Raw genomic sequence first — 21,244 nt, forward strand, 5'->3', positions numbered from 1 at the left:
TTCCGCAACAAATAATGCCTTCAGTGATCTGATTAGTTGAAGCTTTCATACACGTCCAATCGCAGGGCTGTTTACAAACGGAAAACGGAGAGACTGTTCGGGAGAGCTCGTGAAAACTCGACGATAAGGTACCTGACCGCCCCTAAAATTTTCTCAACGGATTTAGACGATTCACAAAAATGATCAATTTAAGAAATAAAACGGCGGATTTCCGCGGATCCGCGGGAAGCGCATCTCACTTAAAGTGACCCCATGCCAGCTCTTCTACCTGTTCTTGTCATTGCTGGTAGGCCACATTATGAGATGTTGAAACGGTTGATCTGGATCAGAATTAATCAATCCAATGTTGCTTTGAAAAAAAAAATAGCACAAAAGTAAAACGGATTACCTGATAGCAAAAAATCTGGATCATTTTATCCAAATGACATTTTTTTGAACAACTGGCCCCAAATATGAGGAACATCTCGCAGTGTGATTAAGTGCAATTCTAAACCACTGCACGTTACACCCACAAAAATTAATGACCATCTTGTCCAGTTAATACATTCCATAACATTCTACAGTGCTTATCCTCATTAGAGTCATAAGTGAGCTGGAGCCAAGAGGCAGAATATACAATTGCAGGGCTGATACAGAAAAAAGAAAACATTCAGCATTAAAGTTATTTGTTGATTAGCATGCATTAGCTTTTGTACGACGATTGTGTGATAGGAGGCTAATTTGGAACAAGTCACAGATGACAAAACTGTCATCGACTCTGCATTTCATTGCATCTGGGTCATTTCAGTGACTCGTGACACTTTTTTTAGTGCTGGTTTCTCCCAAAGCGGTTTTCCAGGTGTGCTGTTTTAAGTTTTAAAATCAGAAGCACGAAAGGATGACCCATTCACTAAAATGATCGGGGCGATAGATTTCAATGTAATTTAGGAATATTGTATGTTTGTTTGTCTTCCATAAACACTTCCAATTTCATCACTTCAACGTCCAGCGCTACTAAAAGCACAAAATCATCTTTTGAATACGGCAGTCAGTACAACTTTTATAATTTTTGTCAACAGTGCGCCCAAAGGGTTAGAGTGAGTGAACATGCAATTTAGGGCTCGCTATTGGGATCTTAGTAAATAAATGTGCTAACAATGTTTATGCTGAGAGCATGAAACAGGCCACATCTGAACTTGACATAGTCAAACTACTTTTTTCCCCCCTTTTTTTTTTTGTTACCAGCAGCTTGCTCCATCTACCCTAGATATGGCGCTTCCCTGCTTGGAACATATGGAACAGCCCGAGGGGAAGTGAAGGGGGCTGGGGGTCATTCTGCCAAAATGGAACTGGACCATTTACATGGCATGGCCACTGACAGGATGAAGTTGGGCACTTTTCACCACCATCCTCTCCACAGGAAACCGTGTAGGATGGATGAAACGGAGACAGAGGACATTTGAGACATAAGACGTGTGATAAACATCATGTATGAACACGCACGCACACACTCACATACACACGCATGAGATAGGAGGCCCAAAAGAACATGATGCATTAATGAACTGACAAGTCCCTGCCATCTGTCTGCCTTCTGCTTTGTCGAAGCCCATAACGTCATAACAGCCCGTAACGTAATAGCGACCCATACCATAATTAATTTGTCCTTTTTTAAATGTGATAAAAGTCCTGAACCTAGAACACAAAAACATCTTTATGAATGTCATAACCAAGCCCATAATTTATTAATATACTACCATCACTTTATTATTATTTTGATTTTTGGATATAACTATGCAAATGCATGCTCTCTTGTTTCCTTGTCTCTATTTGTACTATTTGCTTGTTTTACTTAATGCTTAGAGATATTATGTCCAAGACTACCCTTGGTCCCTTGGTAACATTGATGGACAGAATTTCCAATTGTGTTCCCACTACATTTTGACATAACCTGAAAGGCTAAGGAGCAGCTGACAGAACTAGAGCTCATGCTAACCATCAATGTAAACAGACAAATACATGAGCGAGGGAGACCGAGAGAGAGAGAGAGAGAGAGAGAGAGAGAGAGAGAGAGAGAGAGAGACAGACAGACAGACAGACAGACAGACAGATGCCTTTTTGCACTGAGAGGATATTGAAACATCAGAAGTTAAATCAAGCGATATTTGTGCATTATTACGTTATGGGCTCAGTTATTACATTTGAAATGGTTTTTGTTTTTTGTTTTTTACCGTTCCTGACCAAATGTTATTACGTTTTAGATTCAAGGCTTTTATTACGGTATTGGTCAGTTATTATGTTATGGGTCTATTACAAGTAAACACACACACACACACACACACACACACACACACACACACACACACACACACACACACACACACACACACATTTATTATGGTATGGCCTGTTATTACATTATGGAGTTCTATATTTCACTCATCCTGCTCCCTTTATTTTTTCTCATGGACCAAGTTGCAATGGACTTCAGCCAAGCCCCCCCCCACCAAAAATGATACTGAGACTTGTATCATCTATTAAGCCACTTTTTGTTCCAAGGGACCTCTGTAGATTAATTGCATATTAGACTAATTAGCAGAGTGCCTCATTTTGCTTCTTTGACCTTGTTAATATTCCTTGCACCAAAATTCACATGCAGACGTGGGTGGTACACCCATGCAATCGAGTCTCTAAATTTCAGAGCATTTCTCTTTCTCTTTGCCTGAACTGCTTCCAATAGTGAATTTGGAAAATGGAGTAGATATTTTTATTTATTTTTTGTCCAGACAGATTTCAAACTGCTGCCACGTCAACTAAATTTCCCAGAGCTTTCAGAATCAGAAGTGCTGGCCGATGTAACTTAAACAACATGAGCAGTGGGACTATTTCTTAAACCAATCAGATTGGAAATTCATCATCATTGGTTCTTGGTGTCAGAATTTGCTTGGTCAGTACAAGCCATTTTCATATTAATAGAAACAGCCATGGAAAAAAAAAAGACCACCTGTGTTTCTTTGTTTTCTTGGTGCTTTTAAATGCCTAGTGCAACTAAAGGTAAATTTGTTTGGACCACTCTATTGATGACAACAAAAGCAGATATGAATCCAATTTAAGATCAAAACAGTTTCCAAAAGGCTTTCTTGATAATAACCAAAACCACTTCAGTTCTTACATCAATGTAAAGCCAAAAACGGTGCTATTAGGCATTGCATGTTTCCTTTTGTGTCAGTTTGTCACTTGATGCACTCTTAGTGGCACCATACATGAAACTCAGCACGAAATTGAAGAAAACAAGGTGGTCTCTTAATTTTTTTTTCATGGCTGTATTTATGTAACAATCAGCACTGATAGTGAATAAAAGGTATTTTATTAAAAACGTTTTTGTCATGGTACTGGATTAATATTTCATCTGTACTGCTTTGAAGTGGCAGAGTTGTGTGTTGTTAAACTTCACACTCATATCTATGGATGATTTAGAGCAAGGGTGCCCAATATGACAATCGCGATTAAATCCACATTGAATGCCCACATATAACATGGATGTCCCACCTCTGGTCACACGTAACCCGAGGATGCAACTTAAGAGTAAAATGTTGACACATTTTCTACAGGTATATCAAATGGTTCAACTTCCTCAATCGGAATAAATATGTAGAGTCAGGCAGGGAATTATTGAGTTAATTACCAGTCTTGCTGCCCACTCCCACAATGTGCTTCTTCAGTACTGCAACTACTATGTGAAGTACAGATGAAAAATATTATGTGGACCAGATTGTGACACGTGAGTGGATTTTCTCTCCCATCTCATTCCACTCCCCAAAAAACTCAAATCCTATCCCATCCCAGTCCCGGACCATCATAAAAATAAAAATCCTGTCCCATCCTGCTCCCGGTGAAAACAACTCTGACTCCCATGGCATGGGAATCTTGCAGGATTCCCTAAAAAATGTCAACATCTAACGTGCACATGTATAACTGACCTCAACAAGCTGGCTTCATGCACAACCAGTCCACTTTTAACCACATCTCTGCTCTTCGACTCATTGTTGAGAAGGTCAGAGAGTTCCGGAAGGACCAACATCTCTTTATAGCTTTCATAGATCTTAAAGCTGCATATGACACAGTCGACCACCTGTCCCTTTGGAACATAGTGAAGTATCTCGGAGTTCCACCCAAAATAACCACATTGTTCCAGCGACTCTGTGAGCTATGTTCGTGTGAATTGGAAGGACTCAGAGTGACTCCCCATTAACAGCGGGGTCAGACAGGGCTGCGTGGCCGCTCCTGATCTTTTTAACTGTGTCATTGACCACCTCATGATCCGAGTCCGGGAGCAAGTCTCAGGCATGTCATTTGGCAACATCCACCTGACCGACCTTGAACAGGCTGACGACACCACCCTGTTAAGCAACTCCAACACCTCAGTAGTGCTCTCTCCATATATCAAACAGAAGCAGCAAAGCTGGGCCTCCAAGTAAACTGGCAGAAAACAAAAATTACTGTATGTATAGTGCTGACGGACCCCAACCTTCCCCCCTGTTTTTTGGCTCAGACGAAGTGCAATTCGTCAATTCCGTCATCTTCCTGGACTCCACCATTACAAGCAACGGCAATCTCAAGCCAGAGATCGACCGCAGACGCAGCCTTGCGGCTGCAGCTATACATCTCGACTGGCCACCCAGAGGAGCATCCGTTTGCTTGGACATCTCTTCCGATTACCCCAGGAACACCCCACTCGTGCCATATTTTCATTCGACCCAGCTACAGCCGGCTGGAAAAGGCCACGCGGAAGACCCCACACCACATGGCTTGATGTCATCAGGGAGGATCTCCAGCACCAGGGGCTTATCCTGAAGGACGCAGCGGACCTGGCTCATGACCGTGGTCATTGGCGGGCTCTGGTGAAGCTGATCGGCTCTATGCACTGTGACGACCTGATTGAGACCAGGGCCTCGCATCGTAAGAGCATTTATTATTATTTCTAACTGACCACAGTTATACACGTGCACACCAGCTTGAATATCCTGTAGGCCTGTTTTAGGAATAGCTCAGCCCTGATGGGAAATTGTGATTTCCACGGAATGCTGTAGAAATGATAATGTGAAAATAAATAAATAGAAATACTTTTCGAGAGAGTGATACTAACAATAAAATGTTGCAGACTTTTATTTTTTATTTGTTTTCTACCTTGTTAAATCATTGGTGATAAAACAACTTCACACAAATGAATAGCATGAATTATTAACCACAGAGGGCTCAGACTGCCCCTAAATGGTCGCATTTTGTCCCTCAACTATGAGACACTGCAAGGAAAATTTTCATCCATGGGTGGAAGTGCCATCGGTAAATTCACTGAATTATTATTTTTGTTGCTGACATACTTCTGCTCCACACTTTAAATTAAAAGACTTCTATCACCGGAACAACACCATGGTGAAAACAGGATTCTGTCATGATGCAAAAAGAAAACATGAGCCACACGCCAGGGACGAAAAAGTCTATCCTCATCGACCAGTAGATCAAGGACTGGTCCCAAGTCGATCGGAAGTGGAGAGGAAAAAAAAAACCCAAAAAACATTTGTGTCTGTGCATGTTAGTAATATATTTTTTTGTGTTAATCTGGTGAAGCTGATCGGCTCTATGCACTGTGACGACCTGATTGAGACCAGGGCCTCGCATCGTAAGAGCATTTATTATTATTTCTAACTGACCACAGTTATACACGTGCACACCAGCTTGAATAGCCTGTAGGCCTGTTTTAGGAATAGCTCAGCCCTGATGGGAAATTGTGATTTCCACGGAATGCTGTAGAAATGATAATGTGAAAATAAATAAATAGAAATACTTTTAGAGAGAGTGATACTAACAATAAAATGTTGCAGACTTTTATTTTTTATTTGTTTTCTACCTTGTTAAATCATTGGTGATAAAACAACTTCACACAAATGAATAGCATGAATTATTAACCACAGAGGGCTCAGACTGCCCCTAAATGGTCGCATTTTGTCCCTCAACTATGAGACACTGCAAGGAAAATTTTCATCCATGGGTGGAAGTGCCATCGGTAAATTCACTGAATTATTATTTTTGTTGCTGACATACTTCTGCTCCACACTTTAAATTAAAAGACTTCTATCACCGGAACAACACCATGGTGAAAACAGGATTCTGTCATGATGCAAAAAGAAAACATGAGCCACACGCCAGGGACGAAACGCAAAGCAGCACGAATCGGTCTTAGCCTCATGTCACTAGCTTTGGCTAGCCTGATCGCCGCAAGCCTAAGATTAGTTTCATATCAGTGGCAGAACGGAACGGGATAAGGGCAGAGATGAAAAGTGACGGTTCGTCACCAGATTATTTTGTCAAATAATACATGGTCAACAACTGCATGCTAGGGTTTACTTGATACATTGTAGATATTTCAGGACAACTTTCAAAATAGTGCACTTGGAATATGGTATAAGACAGGGGCGCCCATTACGTCGATCTTGATCGACCAGTAGATCAAGGACTGGTCCCAAGTCGATCGGAGGTGGAGAGGAAAAAAAAAACCCAAAAAAACATTTGTGTCTCTGTGCATGTTAGGAATATATTTTTTTGTGTTAATGCACAATGCACCCTAATGATTCTATCAGTCTCACTTTCACAAAAAGCGTTTTAAAAAGAAAAGAAAATAAAGCAGGTTTAACCTTTAACGGTGACGTGTGACTGCGTCACCGGAAGTTGCTTGCGCACAGCAGTCTGCAGTTGCAGCTTGTGATCAGAGTTGGTGCGCTATATCTTTTATCGTTATCATTATTCTCATTCAGAGTTTGTTTTGTACAAGTCACCGAGGGGACGGGCAAAGAATGGGAATCTGGAGGGCCGAGAGAAGCATTTTAAAACGTGACGCGTGAGCTACGATCGTTAATGGGCTGCAAAAGTGTGGTGGAGAGGAAAAAAAAAACCCAAAAAAACATTTGTGTCTCTGTGCATGTTAGGAATATATTTTTTTGTGTTAATGCACAATACACCCTAATGATTCTATCAGTCTCACTTTCACAAAAAGCGTTTTAAAAAGAAAAGAAAATAAAGCAGGTTTAACCTTTAACGGTGACGTGTGACTGCGTCACCGGAAGTTGCTTGCGCACAGCAGTCTGCAGTTGCAGCTTGTGATCAGAGTTGGTGCGCTATATCTTTTATCGTTATCATTATTCTCATTCAGAGTTTGTTTTGTACAAGTCACCGAGGGGACGGGCAAAGAATGGGAATCTGGAGGGCCGAGAGAAGCATTTTAAAACGTGACGCGTGAGCTACGATCGTTAACGGGCTGCAAAAGTGTGTCGTGTGCCTCAGCGTCAGGCTGTTGCTCATCATGGCATGCGCATGTACGTGCGTGCATATGCGCGCATGCGCGGTAATGGGTTGATCACGGGGGGTTGGTTGATCGAAAAGTAGATCTTCGGTCATAAAAGCTTGGGCACCCCTGGTATAAGACCATCATGTTCAAGTGTTGCTAATGGTGAGTGATATTTGTAATCTGTTTCTATACCTTCACACTATTTCTTCACATGGTCTGTGGCACTAAAAAGTTTGGGGAATGCTGCCTTGAAGTAGATATATATATATATATATATATATATATATATATATATATATATATATATATATATATATATATATATATATATATATATATATATATATATATATATATATATATATATATATATATATATATATATATATACACACACACACACACACACACACAGAGTATAAATAATAATATAAATCTAAGCCCCAAACTAGAAATGTGGTATCTCTCTGGGGCCCAAACATAACACATACATAGAACATCCATCCATCCGTCCGTCCATCCATTTACGTCAGTTCGCGGGAGCAGCAAGTTTTGCAGAGAAGCCAAGACTTTGATGTCCCCAGCCACTTCACTAGCTTCTGAGGGGATGCAGAGGCGTTCTCAGGCCAGCCGGGAGACTTCCTGCCGGTGGAACTTGCCCGGAACACCTGACCAGGGAGGGGTCTGGGAGGCATCCTCATCAGCTGCCTGAGCCGCCTCATCTGGCTCCTCTCAACGTGGAGGAGCAGCGGCTCGACTCTGAGCCCCTCTCGGATGACCAAGCTTCTCACACTATCTCTAAGAGAGAGTCCGGAAACCCCACAGAGGAAACTCAGCTCAGCTGCTTGTATGCAGGAGCTTGTTCTTTCAGTTGCGACCCACAGCTCGTCACCATCGGTGAGGGTAGGAACGTAGATCAGCCGGTAAATTGAGAGCCCCGTCTTTTGGCTCAGCTCCTTCTTCACCACGAGGGACCGATACAAAATCCGCCTCATTCCAGCACCGATCCACCTGTCGATCTCCTGTTGTATTCTTCCCTCATAAGTCCTCACTTGCCTTTTTCCTCAAAAAAAAAAAAGTATCATCTACCATCTACTAGAAGTACATTAACCAAAGAATAAGTTATTGTTCTTGCAGTAAATGGGGTTGTAATGTTTTATCAAATTAAATGATCATGAGCAGGCATCACGCTGAAGTAGTGGGTAGCATGTCTGTTTCACGGCTTCGAGGTTTGGGATTCCAATTTGTCTGTCGGTATGAATATGCGTTTGAATGGTTGTTTGTCTGTATGTGCCAATCCAATCAAGAATTTTGTTTTGTACACTAAAGTGTTTTATATATTGTGCTCCTGAGTTAATGTTGCTGAACTGAATTTGAATTTTTTATTTATTGATATTATTTCATTTGCTTTTCAGAATGAAATGGTGCAATAAGTTGGTCAAAAATATTTATAGTTTAAACAAGGATTTATTTTTTTTTCCGGCAAATTGATGCACTTAAAATCTTTTCTGTTACAGACTAAAAAAAAACTATGTTAATAAGGTTTTCTTTGCTGTAAGTTGAACTATATTTCTTTCTTTAATGATAATGAGGATACAATTTAATGGTGATGTGTACATATAACAATTTTATAGACAAATGATATTTATAGTGGCGGCAGAGGAGGGGGCGGGGAGGAATTGTTTTCTTCTTGTTAGGGTGGGCGTAATAGAAATAGATTGAGAAGCACTGGACTAGAGCAACCATAATTATGTTACAGCTTACCTGACTGTTTGTGGTCCGCCTGGGATGGTCAAGTTAAAATGCACTTGAGTTTGTGAATGCATCACTCTGTTTGTGAGTGTGGGAATCAGAGAGAGTGAGAGACAGCTAGCGAGCGCGTGTTGGGCTCGTGTTTTGGTGTCACTACAGCCTTACAGAAGCTGTCTTGTGTTGTAAATAAACATCAGTTAACTGTCTAACATCTCTCATGATCCTCTGGAAGATGTTAGAATTCATTGTTTTCCAAATATTGTTTGGTATAGTCAGGCAGCAAGCCTCGATGTCAAATAGATTAAGTTAGTCCTGCCCCGGTGTCTGATTAAGCTCCGAGGACGCTATTTTGGTAGACTGGTGAAGGAGGATTGGCCGGGAAAAGCCTACTTCCATCCCACAAAGGCACAAACGCCCCGTTACACCCCAGAAATACCTATGCAAAGTTCAGCAAAATAGCAAAACAAAGAAAACTTGACCCTTGCACACAGTTGTACTGCACAAAAATACTGCTAACTACCTTTCACATAAGTTGTCATACTTGACAGACCATTTGAACACATTAAAGGTAAGAAACCACAAATAGTCTGTGGTCAGCCTGGGCTGGTAGATGTAAAACGCTCTTGACTTTTTACCTTAATTGGTTGCGTGGTAGTATGTAACCAGAGTTGGAGTGAATTCTAAACTGGTGATTAAACCATTTATATACACTGTGGAGACAATAACAAGAACATTCATAATTTAAAAAAAATAAAGCCCTTTCCACACCCGGTAAAAAGCCACCTATGAGAGTTGTATTAGTAATTGAGAATACATGCATCTTCGGGGGCCAACTGTAATTTTTTCAATCATTAAAATGGAAATAAAACATCATTTGGATTTTACCGTCCGTCAGTCAATGAGTGGTTGAGGTCTGGAGCCCGTGCACATGACAAGTCAGCGGGTGAGTCAACAATTACACAACAGAAAATCACTCTTTATAACGGCAAATAATGAACGGTGACCTTCACTGAGTGGATGGCATTATTTTGCAAATTGCAGACTAGCGATGTAAGATGTCTAGTGTGACATTTTGTTTATTGCGGTGTATCCCAACCTTTATTGAGCCAAGATTCTAAACAAAAATGTCACAGAAGTGGATGCACAGGTTAAATACCATCGAACCCTGCATAGCTTTCCTTTTTTTTCCTGCCTATTGCTATGTGCCGCTGGCATGGGTAAATGAGCAAAAATACATTATTTGCAGTCAATAGACAATGGCTAATTCAGACCATTTAAATCAAGTTGGTTATTAACCCGAAGCGACAAAATTATGAAGCAAAATATTGACACTTTTTCCATTTAAGAGTACTCCGCTTTTGTTGACAGTGGATTAGACATTGCCCATGTGTTGATTTATTTTGAGGGGTACAGTACAGTTATACAAGCTGTACAATTGACGGCTTTACGGTGTAAAGTGCAAAGCGTCATTTCTTCAGTGTTATTCTCTGGGGAGATGAAAGAATATTGACAAAATGTGAACTCACTTTTGTGAGATACTCTCAAATGTCAATACACTACATTCTAACGCAGGAGTTAAGTCATATTCAGAACAGATATTCGGAAGAAAATGAAAGAAAAGCAGTAAGCACAGCAGGAACTGAAGGTGCCCCTTTTTTCCGCGTGACAACTTATTGCTACATCAATGCGTAAACTAGTTCATACATGAACACCCTGTCCAGTTATTTAGCCACAACTTTCCATGATTATGCAAAGGCAAAGCACATCAATTTGAGAGAAACGTGGACCGTATCATCAGTGAACATAAAACTGGGGGGGGGGGGGGGGGGGGGGGGGGGGGAGCAGAAAGAGTTTGAGTATGTCCTGTTCTGGCCTTCGGTGATGCACAGCTATATCGATGCCGGTGAGGTGGTGGGAGACCTCCTTGCACCATGCCCACACACCCACACATCTTACGATTCCTTGCTTCTTTCTAGCACATCCACTTCACACATGAAGGGTCACACTCATTGGTGAACATGCACATGCTGCATTTATTTATAGAAGCCAGAGCGCTCTCTCTCTCTCTCTCTCTCTCTCTCTCTCTCTCTCTGTCTTTCTCTCTCTCTCTCTCTCTCTCTCTTTTCGCTCTTGCTTTCTCTCACTCACTCACTCACTCACTCACTCACTCACGCACGCACGCACGCACGCACGCACGCACGCACGCACACCCTCAGCTGTACCCGGTTACGTAATGGTGGTCTACTAAAGCAGCGTGGCACGTGACCTGAATAAAATGATGTTGAACTCCGCTGTGGGTTAGGCTTGCCATCCTCTCGCTCACACACGCACGCACGCATGCGCACGCGCATGCACTCACTAACACGTGCAAACATGTCCCTCCAACTCAGGCTGACATCACCGCAGGCCTCAAGGCTGCTCTCATCAGCTGGTTGCTTGGCAACCATTTCGTCCACAGGCACAACCAACGCACATTTAATCTGGGAGGCTAAGAGACAGGGATAAAAAAAGATAGAAAGGGGGGAAAAAAAATCCCTATCAGCATCCGAAGGAACAGAAAAAGGGGATGTTAGCACTGCTACCGAGGTTCATTCCAGTACAGTGACGAAGAAGAATGAGGGCAGGAGAGTGTGCACAATAGCAAGTGAGCCGAAGATGAAGTAAGTCAGGGTAAAAAAAAAAATAGAGTGAGAGGCCGGCCATGTGTGAATCTAGGACATCTTCTGTTTGTATGTTGCCATCTGTTTGGTAGCCAGGAAGGCAGGCCCACCTATCCCCTCCGTAGATCACTTAACACGAGGGCATTGTCACTATCTGGTCAAATACCTTGTGTGAAGGATGATCATCGGAGACACAACCACACAATTGTTTAAGAACAACAAACAAAAACATCGGATTACAAACAATTGGTAGACTCCACCAGGACGTTCAGCGATGCTTTCGGGCTCAGGACTGAATACGACCTGTTCATCAGACCGGCCTCACAGTGACTTTCTTGTTCCGATCACATCAGACAACATTCCGTCAAACTATACTCACATCAAACGACACCTACGGTACAATATTTTGAGCTGTATAAGACTGTGCAATTAGAGACCGGTATAATATGCTATGGACATGCCACAGCAATAAGGACAGTGGGGGCAACTCCAATGGTTTGTGCCTAGAAGGGGACATACAATATTATGCAAAACCGACATTTTAATTTTTGGTATTCAAATATGAGAGATCATTTGAATGAGACAGGACCAACCCAGCCGCTGGGGAGCAGTGCCCTCCCCTGGGGGTACACTGTTCCCCGGTGCCGGTCCCAAGCCCGGAGAAATGGGGAGGGTTGCGTCAGGAAGGGCATCCGGCGTAAAACTTTTGCCAAGACGGACATGCGAGTTGATAGGGCGGTTTGCAGGGACGGATGGGAATTAATGACTCGCTGTGGCGACCCCTGAAAAGGGACGTGCCGAAAGGAGAAGAAGAAGAAGATTTGAATGAGACAGGACCGCCGGCCAAAACCATCTGATTTCAACAGGCTTTGCCTCCATTTAAGTAGTCATCACACAGTGACCCACAGAATACCTTCAGTTTAGACAAGAACTGCTAACCTCGAGAACCAAATCATTTTGAATCCACTGACAAATGATGAACATGGCGTTAAGATAAATGAACGACAAACTATAAAGCAACGTGTTCACCAGCCAGCACCACAAGATGAAAACTGTCAGAGTTATTGCAGTAGAAACATTGGCAGCAAAGTAATGGGAGGTAGGAGGGGGCGGGGGGGGATTTAGATGCATTATTCATGATCCATTCAACGCATATATCTTCATGAAGAGTGGCATTAGTGTTTACTACCACATCTGATATTGGCAATTCAGCATACAACATTTTTTTGTCATCCTAGCATGAATCATGATGCATTAAAATACTGTACGTAAAGGTGTATTCAGATCACCGACAGTATATTGCACTGGATATTGATTTTCATGAGAAATTGTCATGATTGTGTTTGTGACCAACAGGTGGAACTGTAGGGCTCTCCCTGCAGCTGCACACCTGTTGGTCGTTATGTAATTATTGCTTTAAAAGGACTCCCGCCACGACCACTCGGTGTCGGGTCATTGTTTGTCCTGTCATGGTTCTGTTCCTGTTAGTTTTTTGCCAGAGTCATGGTTTTGGTTTGGTGCTTTGGATTACTTGTGTTCTTAGAACTTTGTTTGTTTAGGATTTAGTTTTCTGTTTTTTTTATCAATACAACTCGTCAAGTTCACCCTGCTCCTCCCTCCTGCCTGCTTTTTGGGGTCCACCACCACCTCGCAACGTGACAGAAATAATGATCAAAAAAGTTAAGTACAACTGCGTTTTCAGAAATGACAAGGGGAGCCAATCTCAACGGGACTGCCTGTGAACCCACTGACTGGAGTTTGGTTTGTTAATTTGTGTTTGATTTACACACCAATTCCGCATCAGGTGCAACTTGGGTTTCATTACCTTATTCCAGGACCGTTTCACACGAGTAAAAGGGGAGCCTAACAGAGGCTCAGTCATCTGTATGCCAGACGATTTGTCACTTCATAATGGATCCTTTCCATGGTTAAATGAAACGACTTCATCTCTTGCAGGAGTTGCCTCCAACTAACAATGGTGAAGCACTCTGTTTTCCTCGATCTGTCTACCTTTGATTTCGGTCCCAACTGAATCATTATTGTTGGAGAAACTGCTGGAACCAAATTGCTGCGGTTGTAGATAACCTTTTGTATTTAAATAGTTTATCTTACATTAACAAACACAGGTAGCGGAGGTCAACATAACTCCTGGAAGAGACAAACGGGAAGCGGTCTGACGACACTGGGAAAAGGGGCTACTGTATTTTATTTTCAACCGTTTCATTTCAAGTAAAACAGAATATTCACAAGCATGAAACAAATAAATGAAAAATTCAAGAAACACTGCAGGTAAACTAACAAATGTGAAGCAAGCTCTTTTTCGTCTATGACACATTCCTCACTCCAAATTTACGGACAACTTTGCAGTCTTTCAAATCTTTTCTTGACGATGGCAGGGTACGACTGTACATGGCCATATCAAATTGTGACATATCCTCGGTCCATGTTAAAAACAAATACCCAAGCTGAGAGCTTCATATGGCATGACAACAGCTGATGGACCCTACCTGTGAGGGTGGACTTGGGGGACATGAAGGAAGAAGAGATGAAGGAACGACAGGAAACTGGAGAAAATGGAGATGAGCTGAAAATGAAATGAGTGCAAAGTGTAAGGTCAACAGACCAAGCACTGATGATGGAAATGAGGATAACACGGTCGCATGTGGCATGAAGCGTGAATGGAATGATGCAAGGCAGGACTTAAGCAGCTGCTGGGCATCTCAGTGTAATTAAGAAAAATGGACGCAACCATTCTGATCTAACTCTGTTTATTGGAACAGAAAAAAAAGAAGTGCCCAAAGCAATCAACGCTTTTTCTACACCTCTCTGATGAGCGATGGACTGTCCATGCAAAATGCATGACACCATTGAATTATTTATTCCGCTTTTTATTTCCTCCCACATACTGAGATGTGAGGTTAAAAAAACATGAGCCGATGTAGTTCAGGTACTGTTTCCACAAAACCGTTGTCCCACATCTTTGAGTTTTATAAACTGGATTTTGACTCATTCTGTCTCTCCTAAAACATGGTGAGATCGTCGTCAAGTAACATGTTTGCACTTGTCATTTTCATGAAAAAGAGGGGCGGGGGAAATGAGCATTGGCCAAAAGTCAGACAAGCCAAATGAAATAATGAGACACAAACTTCAAAGGACTGCTCTTAACTCTAGAAAAGCAAAAAATAAATCCCTATCTGGCAATAAAGCCTCAAGCCGGCATAGGACGTTCTTACAACAGTCTGGTCTGACGACAACCTTTCATTAAATCAGACTTTTACATTTCTATCAATTTAACTTGACAGCGGTATACAAAGCCCTCAACACAAGATATTCATTCAAAATCTGCTGGTCCTGATAAATTGGACTACTTTGAAGCTGGGGGCAAATCTCGCTGCTCCACCTCTGGCATACATTTTTAATCCCTCCCTGATATTCCCCAGGTGGGGAAATTTGCCTTTGTTCTTCCACTATGCCGTCAATTCAGGCCCGACCAGTTTGCTACACCCAAAGAAATTCTAAGAGAGTAAAGCATAAGATTTAAAATAGCAAAGTGCGGTGTAGTGCGTGCAACTTTCAAACAAAATGAATTAAATATTGCAAAACTACATTTACGAATACTAACTCAAATCAACAAGAGCATCTTAGCAGCTGCAGCCGTTTTCAGCAAGCATTCTTCATAACCACGGGTCATAACCCCAAAACAACCCGAAAGCGCTCCCAATCTGAGAATCCTAACAAAAAACAAATGATAGGTGGGAGTGTCTCTTCTAGCATTTGCAAATAAGTAGCCCAATCTCAACACCCACTATCTTTCAAATATTTCTGAGATATGCATCACAGCATTGGCGCAAAAACTGTCTGAACAAAAAAAGTAAATGAGAAATACCGTATGTTTAACCAGCAACACCACAGCAGTTTAAAAGAAAGGAAATAAGTGTGCCATTCTATACCTTGTTCCAAAGGCCCCTTGGTTCCCTGTGGGGGAGTCGAGGCTTTCTCCTGACTTGGGCGGTCTATCGCGATTCATGTGTTGCAGAATGGAGCTCAACTCTGTGATAACTATGTTCTTGCTGTCTGGTGTAGATGGAGGACTATGAAGCTCAGGAGGTTGATCACCCCACAGCTTTGATGTCCTTTGAGTAGGCGTCCTAGGAGGTTCAGAGGATGAAGGAGGAGCCTGAGGTGGTGACCCATAAGATTCCGGTGGTTCTTCAATTAGAGCATCATGATAAAGTGAGGTTCTGTTGATGACTGATTTTCCTTTGGGTTTGGGTGGTACAGGGGGTCTATCCACTAGGAAGGAATGCCCATCTGCAGTAGCATAAAGGCTCTCCAGAGTGGTGTCACAGAAGCCTCCCTCTGACGAAAGGGTGGAGATGCTCGACACGGTGCTAGTGGTGTCCATGTGCTGAGGATCCCCACTGCTGCGGCTGTCTACCTCTTCAATGCCGGAGTCACCGATCCCTGACTCTGGGTCTGGCGGGGGAGGAGGATATGAAGGGGGAATACTGTTCGTCACCCGTTTATGTTGGTCAGTGACAAGTGGAGGGGCATGGGCATTGTATGGGGGTAGCAGAGGCCCCCCATTCCTTCTCTGTTGCTGAAGCATCTGTGCAATGGCACTAGCCTGGTCATCGGGGATGTCAATGCTGTTTGCAAACTCTAGGGGAGGTGGGAGAGGCTCTGTGAAGTCAAAATCCTCGTCAACGTCAACTGACGCAAGAGGAGGAGGGGGGATACGGAAGGGTAGCTTCACAGGTTCATCCAAGGATTCCCCTAATGGAATGCTACGTCTTCGCGTTGAGGAGGGCTGGGGATTAATTGACAATGTCGGGCCACTGCGGGGATCAGGTTGATTGGGGTCTTTCAGCTCAGACGGTCTGTTGCTATCCTGCCCTTCCAACTCTTGGTTATTTAACTTGCTTGTCTCTGTACTGGTGTGAACCATTAGCAGCCCTGCTGACTTGGGTGTGTCAGCCACATCCGCTGGCGCACTTTTCCTCTCCTCAAGTGCCTGATGTTGTCGTTCTTCCCGGGCCGGGTCAGACTCGTATTTCTGCTCAGTCATCTGCCTCCGCAAGCCACCTCGCCCTGGGCGGCCCATGGTGGCAGAGGAGATTGCAGCAAAACTTGTCTCAATCCCAGACCGCAACTTGGTATCAATAAAGAGTGGCTGGTTGAGGTCTGGTTTGTGGCTTGGCTGCAGGGGGAGGGACTGAGCTTCATGTTTGGGAGTTTGCGGAACCTGAGGAGGATTTTGATGATGATTTTGTTGCTCCTTCATAGCTCGGTCACGAGCCGCGAGTGCCAAAGCAAGAGGAGAATTTGGGTCCAGAGGTTTACCGGTGACAGGGTGAAGGTATGTTCCATTGGCCCGGTAGTGGCTCTTTGGGGGCGTGGCTGGGAGACTAACAGGGCTGTCCAAGTTGGGACACTGTCCTGTTTTAGTGTTTAGAGGCTCCCGAACAACGGTGGGCTCTGGAGTGTTGAAATCTGTCATGTTTCCACTGCCGCCCCCGACAGGAGGTCCGAGGTTGACTGGTGGAGCCATCATCCTTCTAAGTCGCTCGTCACTACCAAACATACCTTCATCGATAGACTTTGACTGCCTAAGGCGAGGGGTTGGGGTAGGACCAATTGAGTCATCATCCCCCATATCTATTGACTGGAAGGCAATAGAGTGTTTTTTTGCCTCGAGCCTTTTCTCACGGTCCCGTACTGCCCCAGCAATAGCTGCCGCAAATGGATTGCCGAGAGACATTGGATCTTCAGGGCGCAAACCACCACTTCCACCAACAGTTGGCATTAAAGATGGGTGTTCTGGAGTGGTGGGCTCAATCTCCATACTGCTACCCTGGCTGCTTTTGCCACTGCTGCTGGTGGATGGCTCCTTGACAATGATGGTAGGAATGGGGATGGAAGAGCATGTTCGCTCAACAGGTGTAGTCGGCATGGAAACTGGGCCCGAGGGGCTTGCTGGCATATGACATGTTTTTTCTGGACTGTCCTCGACATTTGACTGTTTTACTAGCATACCCTTCCTTCGGGCTGGTTTCGCTGGCACATACAAATTTTTATTGCCAACCTCAGAGTAAGGGTTTTCGGGCACCGGCGTGCGCCCTCGGGTGCGTGGGCTCTCAAAATGCTCTGAACTCTGTCTGTGATAGCCCCTCCTCAGTGTACCAATATCTGTGGTTCTACTAATAGTCGTTACTGCGTTAGGTGAGTTCTGGGTGAAGCTGGGTCTTGTGGTAGTGTAACTCTTGGGTGTTGAACCAGCTGGTGAGTTGTAGGCTGGTGGCGAGGGGGGTGAAATGGCTGGGGGAGGAGGGATATCCTCGGAAGTATCTGGCATTGAGAGGCTGCGGGAGAATTTAAGAAGAGGAGGCGTAAGGAAGCCCTGTTTTTCCTCCTCTGTTGTACCTTGAAGACATTGATCAGAAAGAAAATACAGAATAAATAAGTTAATAAATAAATAATTGGTCACAAAATTGATGTTTCAAAGGATGACTTAACGAAGCGTTTAGATGTGAGTTCCTAATATTTATTTTACATAATAATTAGGCTGTCCCTTCAGGAATGTACAGAGAGAAAGTGTTAATTCTGCAGAGAACAATCCTGATTCTGCGGAGAGCAATTCTTGATGCCGCGGCTTGAAAGGTGATTTTCTGCATACAGTGTGATAATAAATTAATAGGAATTTAGCCACGCAGATCATTAATTTCTAACACGCAGCATGACGTCATCTTTAATAGACGTCTCCATGAAATGAAGAGATTTAAAAGCCTAGCTTCATTCCCCCAAATATTTCTACCTCCTCCCGCATCCTTCCTCTGTAGATATGGGAAGATAAAATGAGCCCCTAGATGCTATACCAAATCTACTTCTGTAAACACTGCTGCGTGACGTCTTTTGTTAGCATCACTCGACATCGTGCCTCGTGCATGTCACATCACAGATGCTTTCTGTTCACCTTTATCTTTGTAATGTGAACGAGTATATAAAAAGATTGGACAGAATTCATGTGTCATAAAAAGATCGGATTGAACAAAAAAAAAAAAAAAAAAAAAAGCTAACTGGCCATCGTGCCCTGCAGTGCAAACATAGTCTTAGATCCTGTCTCTCTGATTGCAACATCTAGCTGACAGAATGAAAACTACATGTAAATGTAATATTCTGCACCTCACCCTATATTCCGTGAACTGCTTTGTATTCCGCGATGATTCCTGGGGGTTCTAATTCGGGTTAGGGTAAATCATTGCAAACGATTTTAACTTACGATGGATAAAACGACAATCGTGAATTCCAAAATAAAAGATCAAAATGTTACCAGGAAAGTTGATTTAAAATCTATGCATTATTATCCAGCCATGTAGTATATATGGAAGGTCAGCGTACAACTATTGACAAAAGTAGCTTTGCTTTTGACAAATGGATATAAGCTTGCATGGCTTCACATTTGCAGAAGATGCTCTGTTCTTTCACATGATCAGTTTTGAAGTGTCACATCTAGAAAACTTGTCGTCATATAGCTGACCAAAGAATGTTATGTCAGAAAAGGGCCTTCAAATTTGCTGCCATGATAATATTGTTAATCACTGAGTTATTAATAACATATTGCATCTCTACATACAGTGGCGAAACGCTGGTCATGATTGTTCATTTTAAGAACCTCCAGTATTATCAATGGAGCCTTCACTTTGCTAATGTTATCACAGTAATTTATCCATAATTAGCTTTAATACCACTGGAGTACAACAAGCAAGTCCTCCGTGCATTAAAGTGCACAAGAGGTTGCCAGTCAGCAGCCTTACATAGTACACACACACTTCAGAGTTGTCATACCTATGGACTTTTGCTTCCTAAGCATGCCCTTCTCTGGTAATCCCAGAAAGGCCCCTGGCACAGTGGGCGGAACCACTGCTACTCCCTGGCGGTCATGGTACATGGACTGCAAACATTAACATTGCCAAAAAGAGAAAACAAGCATTTTGAACTTCAAAACACACTGTCATCTTTATTGGCCATGCAAAAGGCAAACACACCAAGATCCAAAAGAGGAGTGAAAATACCAAAAACAGTCATGAACAATACGATGTAGGAGAGTGGAATGCAGTGAGTACAACCAAGTTTTGCAATTACTAAACGTTATGGGGTGCCTTCATAATTTAACTGAGAGTTGCATTATTGAAGCATCCTTGCTGAAAGTCTGTGTGTGCATTAAATCAAAGTGCATGTCACTTCAGACCACATCCATCTGCCGATATGATTGTCTCGGAGCAGGATGTGGTTGCATGGAATAGTCTGTTACGACTTGGCGTTGGGACTGGAAGGACTCAGGTATGAAAAGCAACAAAAAAGTAGGCTTGGATAAAGGATGATGGAGGGTGGGGCTGGTTGCTGGACAGTGAGTAAGGTGCCTAACGCCTAACTGCTTGGAGGCGGAGCATAGCAATTTCAACCCAACTCTCTTGAGCACCTCATTGTAAACCCACTGACTGACTGTTTGTGGATGTATTATCACATATTGTGTTTTTTTTCATGGTTTTCTGGCTTTCTTTCACGTTCTAAAAACATGCATTTTAGGATCACTGAAAATGTGAACTCCTCTATAAGTGTGACTGTGAATGGTTGTCTACGTATGCTAAGCAATCGGCCGGCGAGCGGTTCCGATTTGCTTTAAGTCAGGTGGCAGGGGTACGACACACCACACATATATATCCATCCAACATCCGAGCCGCTGATCCTCACACGAGGGCCTGCTGGAGTCTATCCCAGCCTTCTTCGGGCAGAAGGCAGGGTGCACCCTGAACTGGTTGCCAGCTAATCACAGGGCACACCCAGTGATCAACAACCATCCACACTCACAATTACACCTAGGGACAATTTAGAGTGATCCATTAACCCGCCATGCATGTTTTGCGAATGTGGGAGGAAACCAGAGTACCTGCAGAAAACCCACACAGGCACGGAGAGAAAATGCAAAATCCACACAGGAAGGCCGGAGCTGGGATCTAACTAACCCAGGACCTTTACACTGTCTGGCGGACATGCTAACCAGTCGCTCAGTGTACTACCTTATTTCTATCTATCTATCTATCTATCTATCTATCTATCTATCTATCTATCTATCTATCTATCTATCTAGTTAGCTAGCACAGTGGTTCTTAACCTGGGTTCGATCGAACTCCCGGGGTTCGGTGAAGTGGTTTCAGGGGTTCGACGGAGCCTCTGCCACGGAGGGTAACATACACGCGACTCAACATGTCAATTAGTTATGACACGCCCGCTAGGCCATTACTGGCTGCAGATGATCTCATGATATTGCTTGTCCAATCAGTGCTGTGGGAAATTTAGTTTGCTTAGTAGTCAATGTGACTGTCGTGATAGTTCGTTGTACAATTAAAAAAAAGAAGTTCTTATCTCTTTAAGTTTTATTTATTTTTTTCAGTTTTTAATAAATGCATTTTTTAAAATATCTTGAATTTGTAATCTCTCTCTCTCTCTCTCT

At 43.0% G+C, this 21,244-nt stretch overlaps 1 protein-coding gene and 1 long non-coding RNA gene across 7 annotated transcripts in view; one reads left to right on the top strand and one right to left on the bottom strand.

The window, feature by feature from the left end:
- LOC109529301 (uncharacterized) overlaps nt 1–7,956 on the top strand; it is a 13,943-nt gene extending 5,987 nt beyond the window's left edge. Inside the window, exon 3 of the long non-coding RNA XR_002170814.1 lies at nt 7,947–7,956. This is a non-coding gene — a long non-coding RNA (uncharacterized LOC109529301). The remainder of the gene's footprint in view (nt 1–7,946) is intronic.
- The window catches only part of shank2b (SH3 and multiple ankyrin repeat domains 2b), a 188,969-nt gene that overhangs the window by 4,062 nt on the left and 163,663 nt on the right, over nt 1–21,244 (bottom strand). For all 6 annotated transcript variants that reach the window (XM_019892616.1, XM_019892598.1, XM_019892583.1 and 3 more), the window contains 2 exons: nt 19,579–19,684; nt 15,684–18,156 (listed from right to left, as the gene is read on the bottom strand). In XM_019892616.1, the coding sequence (XP_019748175.1) occupies nt 15,684–18,156; nt 19,579–19,684 (2,579 nt within the window). The remainder of the gene's footprint in view (nt 1–15,683; nt 18,157–19,578; nt 19,685–21,244) is intronic.

The sequence above is a fragment of the Hippocampus comes genome, unplaced genomic scaffold, assembly GCF_001891065.2.
Source record: "Hippocampus comes isolate QL1 unplaced genomic scaffold, H_comes_QL1_v1.1 scaffold198, whole genome shotgun sequence".
In the NCBI taxonomy this organism is placed as follows: domain Eukaryota; kingdom Metazoa; phylum Chordata; class Actinopteri; order Syngnathiformes; family Syngnathidae; genus Hippocampus; species Hippocampus comes.